The 5,406-nt window shown below is 55.2% G+C and overlaps 1 protein-coding gene across 1 annotated transcript; it reads left to right on the plus strand.

Moving 5' to 3' along the window:
- Window positions 1–2,160: 2,160 nt before the first annotated feature.
- NKX2-2 (NK2 homeobox 2) lies at window positions 2,161–4,742 on the plus strand. The gene is made up of 2 exons (XM_090285185.1): window positions 2,161–2,515; window positions 3,407–4,742. The coding sequence occupies exons 1-2, from the start codon at window positions 2,257–2,259 to the stop codon at window positions 3,967–3,969; spliced, it is 822 nt and encodes a 273-aa protein (XP_090141311.1). The 5' UTR covers window positions 2,161–2,256; the 3' UTR covers window positions 3,970–4,742.
- The last annotated feature ends 664 nt before the right edge of the window (window positions 4,743–5,406 follow it).

Raw genomic sequence — 5,406 nt, forward strand, 5'->3', positions numbered from 1 at the left:
TGTCCGCAGCTTAGCAATCGGTTTGTATTTGTGTTTGCCGGGGTCCGACCACCCAGGACGCGCCGACGAGGAACTCGCTCTAACCTGGGCCTTTGTCACTCACGTCACACACTAGGGGAGAGGCAGCAAGGGCTGAAGAAAGCCATCGAGCGGCTTGGGAGGAGGCACCCTCGCCCGGAGCTGGTAACCCAGAGGCTACAGGGGCGCAGCGGCCACTGCAGGTGCACGAGAAAAGGCCGCGGCGCCTGCACGCTGAACAGAGCCGCTGTTGAAGCGGCCGGGGCTACGGGTTGAGGGAGGGGAGACTAGGACTCCAACGAGCGGCCTTGTCTAGTCCTTTCTGCCCAGAGAAAAGCACCTTCTTGAAGCTCTGTAGGGGGTGGACATACCAGGTAGCTATCCCCTCTCCTCCGCTCCCCAAAAACTGGAGGGAGGGGCAATAAGTGCGGCGCCAAGGAAGAGGTGCTGTCCCAGGAAAGTTCTGTTCCTAGGCTGGCGAGAGGTTGGGAACTTCACCCACACCTAACTCAAGCTGGGAGCCTGGATCCTGCACTCGGAACGCGTCCCTGGGGCATCCAAAAGGAGAAGAAATTAAAGGACTCGCTTGGAAGAGAAAAAGGCAGCAGCATCCGCCCACCTTTGGGACCTCCACCCCCTCGGCTTTCGGAGTCTTCACCCAGTTTGGAGACAGTGCCTCCAATCCGCATTCACCATTCACCACTTCCTCCACCTCCACTCCCTTCAAGCTCTCCGCCACTGCAGGAGACTGGAGAGGGAGGGGCTGGAGAGAGTGACATAATAGGGGGCAGGAAGGTTGCAGGGCCGCCTGCCCTACGCCCCTCCAAATGAAGAACGTAGCCAGAGGATCTTGGGGCGTTGGGGCTCTGGTGCCAACCCCACCTAAGTTAGAATACCCCACCCCCACCCCGCCCTTCCCCTCCCCTCCCGGGGCTGCTCCCAAAGCCGCAAGTGAACTACGCTGCCCTCCACTAGTGCAAAGCGACGGAGAGGAAGGCGGGGTGAGGGAAATAAGTCTTTAGCGAATAATGGGTGTCGGGGGCGGCGGAGGAGAGGTGTCGCCCGGAGGTGGCTTTGGCCAGCCCCAGCCGATCCCTCTTTCGGTTTCTGGCTCTTTCGGCGTTAACTAGAATCAATTAGTTGCCTTGTCATTTCTAGTACTCATCCTTAAGCCTCAACCAAAATATTGACCTAGGAGGCTTACAAAACTTGGGCTCTTGCCATTTGAACCGGATCTTGTTTAGGGAGCCACCAACGATGGGAAGGAAAGATTTCCGCGGCTCAGCCTATGTCCCCTCCTTCCCCCTTTTCCAAAGGCTCCACAAATTGCCAATTTTCCGGCTTGCTGGGGGTGGGGAGATAGGAACCTGTGAATGTTATGGAGGGCTTTTTTCTTCCCCTCGGTTTCTGTTTTGTTTCTTTTCTCCTCCCCTGCTTTTTTTAAAGATGCAATTTGTTAAAACGGCTCTTTCAAGTGTGTGGACTCACGAGCGACGCGGTGGTTCTTTGTATGTAAATACTGGGTTAAAAAAAAAAGGCTTGGTGAGTCTTTGCAATTAATTGACACGTTACACCTCTCATCTTGCTCTTAGAGGCCCGTTGTCTGGGAGCGCGGAGCTCCCCAAAACCCACAATTTCAAATCTGCAAATACTGTCTTCAACCACTTGACTTCCAAGACCCGCCCACACGTGTCCAACCTTGGGTTTTAATGTCTTACGCCCCCCTCCCCTTTTTCCACCCTTCTCTCGCTCCCTCGGTCCCCTCCCTCCCTCCCTCTCTGTTTCCCTCCCTCTCTTTCTCCCCCTTTCTCCCCCTCTTCCCAGGTTCGCGAGTGGAGCCCAGCCTTATATGGACTGATCGCTCGGGCAATGGCCCATTTTTTCCTCGCCACCAGCCGCCACCGCGCGCCGAACGGCCGGCGGAGCCTGAGCTGACGCCGCCTTGGCACCCCTCCTGGAGTTACAAACTAGGGCCCAGCACTCAGGCCACCCAGCTTCCTGAGTCCATTTCCTCGTCCTTTTAGGGAAGACATAGGTGCTGTGTTGGGCTTTTTTACCCTCCCCTTCCTCATAGTTTTTTTCTCTTTTTAAAAATAATTATATCAGTAATTAAAACCCATACCCCTTCCCTCCCCAGCCCCTCCTCCCCAATACCCTCTCCCCGCCCCAACTGGGGAGCGCCAAGAATTGACCAAGTAAAGCAACAACTTTGAAGCATAAATTCTGGGGTCCCGAGCCATGTCGCTGACCAACACAAAGACGGGGTTTTCGGTCAAAGACATCTTGGACCTGCCGGACACCAACGATGAGGAGGGCTCGGTGGCCGAAGGGCCGGAGGAGGAAAGCGAGGGTACAGAGCCCGCCAAGAGGGCCGGGCCGCTGGGGCAGGGTGCCCTGGACACGGTGCAGAGCCTGCCTCTGAAGAATCCTTTCTACGACAGCAGCGACAACCCATATACGCGCTGGCTGGCCAGCGCCGAGGGCCTCCAGTATTCCCGTGAGTAGCGAAACTTGTCTGTGGCCTTCTCTATTCAGCAACGCTGAACGCAGTGGGGAGGAAGGGGAAGGAGCCATTGAAGCCCGGATCCCCACTCTGCGCTTCTACAAAGATTTTTAACACTTGTTTGGGATGGCTTAACTTTTCTTCAAGCGCTCCTAATCTTTAAAAGGACTTGGTCTCAGTTATTTTTTTCAAAGAGTGAAATTACGTGGAACAAGGGAGGGTAATATCTCCCAAGGCCGGTTATAGAAGTCTACTGGGACTGATGGCTCCTGCTGTAGCCCCCCCACCCCACCCCCACCTCCATTCCTACAGCCCGGAGAGACTAGCCTAGAGCACTGAAGCGAGCCAGCCAGCTTCAGCGTTCTCTTAGAGGGTGGGGGAGGCTCCTGGTGGTCCGGGTATAAATAGCTCACCCTGCCCCCTGACCGATCATAGAGGACGCTTTGTGTGAGGCGGAGGGTGTCGAAAAAATCAGAAAACAAAAAACGAAAGCCCCCAAAAACCTGCCTTAAATGACCGAGCCGATCAATGCTCGGATTGTGGGATTTTTCTTTTAAAAATCTGCCCACGTTTCTCCGGAAAGAAAATTGCTTAAGGGGGCAGGATCCCTTAACCCGCGATGATCTTCTCTGCTCGCCACTCCTCCCAAATATGCACCCACACTGTGCGAACTCCTAGAAACACAAACCTCGGATCCCCATTCCTGCTTCTCCTCTTCTGGTGGACGCCGACGGGTCGTCGGACGTGGAGCAGGGAGGGGGTAGGGAGACAAGGCAAAAGCAGTGGGGTCGGGCAGCGGGACGGGGAGGGCCTATGGCTCATGGAGCATCTGGGCGCGCAGGGTCTGGTCCATCCAGGAGCCTGACGTGCTTCTCTCTTCCTCAGTGCATGGGCTGGCGGCCGGGGCGGCGCCCCAAGACTCAAGCTCCAAGTCTCCAGAGCCTTCGGCCGACGAGTCACCGGACAATGACAAGGAAACCTCGGGCGGCGGGGGGGACGCGGGCAAGAAGCGGAAGCGGCGGGTGCTCTTCTCCAAAGCGCAGACCTACGAGCTGGAGCGGCGCTTCCGGCAGCAGCGGTACCTGTCGGCGCCGGAGCGCGAGCACCTGGCCAGCCTCATCCGCCTCACGCCCACACAGGTTAAGATCTGGTTCCAGAACCACCGGTACAAGATGAAGCGCGCCCGAGCCGAAAAAGGTATGGAGGTGACTCCCTTGCCCTCGCCACGCCGGGTGGCCGTGCCTGTTTTGGTCAGGGACGGCAAACCGTGCCACGCGCTCAAAGCCCAGGACCTGGCAGCCGCCACTTTCCAGGCGGGCATCCCCTTTTCGGCTTACAGCGCGCAGTCTCTGCAACACATGCAGTACAACGCCCAGTACAGCTCGGCCGGCACTCCCCAGTACCCGACAGCACACCCCCTGGTCCAGGCCCAGCAATGGACTTGGTGAGCGCCGCCCCTCTGAGACTGGTGGCCCCAGGGCCAGGCTCCACCCCGGCGGCAACAATGAGAAGACTTGGTCCTTAAGGTGGTCGTTATTATAATTATAATTATTATTATTGTTGTTATTATTATTTCATTATTATCGTGGAGCCGAGTTGACTCTCGGCTCCGTTGAGGAGGAGCCGGGAAGTTGCCTACACCTCCTTGGAGTGGCAGATTCTATCCACCCTGCGCTGCCCAGTCCATCTCTCCTTTTGAACCTTTGGAGAGGGCTGAACTATAAGTGGTGTTTACAGAATGTTTTTGCGCAGCTTCACTTCTTCGCTTCTCCCCGGGGGACCAAATCGACCCAACGTTAACATACTAACTCGGGAAGGAGAAAACGACCAACTCCCCTTTTCCTCCCCCTGCTTTTGTGAATTTTAAGAATGTTTGTGAGTAGCGATATTGTCAACCGTCTTCTAAAGCAAGTGGCAAACACTTTAAAATAGGGGGGATTTTATTTTCTCCTTTTTATAAGAAAATGCTAAATATTTATGGCCATGTAAACGTTCTGACAACTGGTGGCAGATTTCGCTTTTCGTTGTAAATATTGGTGGTGATTGTTGCCAAGATGACCTTCGAGATGGGCCTGTTCTCCCAAAAGGCTCAACTCCTTTCTTTGTGGTTTGTTTTGGTTTGCTTATTTGTTTGGTTACCTCTGTCTTATTTCCCTTTTTTCCCCCCACTTTGTTCAGTGCAGACATTCTCAAATATAAAAAAGGGAAAATGTGTAGGCGCGAAGCCTAAGCCCTTCAACTTGGGGCTCAGTGGTTTTGTGAGGTTCCCCAAGAGCGCCGGGCGCTGAAAGCTTTCAATTTTTTAAATAAGAATTTTAATAAAAATCCTGTGTTTAAAAAAACAAGCCCGGCCCTCCCGTTTGTCATACTTTGTCGCCCTGCGCCGGACCTAGGCTTCGGGCAAGGACCCAGGCCAAGCCACTTCCAGCTCTCTTACCCACGCTTCTCCCCTGGGCGGGAAGCGGGACAGGGGCAAGGGTGCCCGTGACACGGAAGAGGCTTCCCGAGCAGTGTTACCCGGGCTTGCGATTCAGGCCCTGCATCTCAGGCCCCGGTCCAGGGAGCGAGTACTTGGTCTTGGGCCTGCAAGCTGTCGACTCGAAGCCCGGGGTCTCCCGCCTTCACCGGTGCCTCTCTACCCGTCTCGCGCACTGTCTGAATCCGGGGTCGTGGTGTTATGGCTTAGGCAGAAAAAGTGACTTTGGAAAACGCAAAGGAGAAAGAGAAAGCCCCCTCGCTCGCCCAAATCTACGAGTGGCTCCTTCAGCTTGAGAAGCTGTTGAAGCCACTACACTTGATGACTTTCACTTTGTTGCATTTGATTTACCTCGTGCTAAGAAGGCGGGGGGATGGGGGTGGCGCTGAGGCTGAGACTGGTGAGCTTT

The sequence above is a fragment of the Furipterus horrens genome, unplaced genomic scaffold (assembly GCF_987537825.1).
Source record: "Furipterus horrens unplaced genomic scaffold, mFurHor1.1.pri manual_scaffold_8, whole genome shotgun sequence".
In the NCBI taxonomy this organism is placed as follows: Eukaryota; Metazoa; Chordata; class Mammalia; order Chiroptera; family Furipteridae; genus Furipterus; species Furipterus horrens.

Bases quoted from the DNA above. Each gene is read 5' to 3' on its own strand.
- NKX2-2 (XM_090285185.1), top strand. From the start codon at position 2,257: ATGTCGCTGACCAACACAAAGACGGGGTTTTCGGTCAAAGACATCTTG. The intron at 2,516-3,406 runs GTGAGTAGCGAA...TCTCTTCCTCAG, and splicing joins CGAGGGCCTCCAGTATTCCC to TGCATGGGCTGGCGGCCGGG.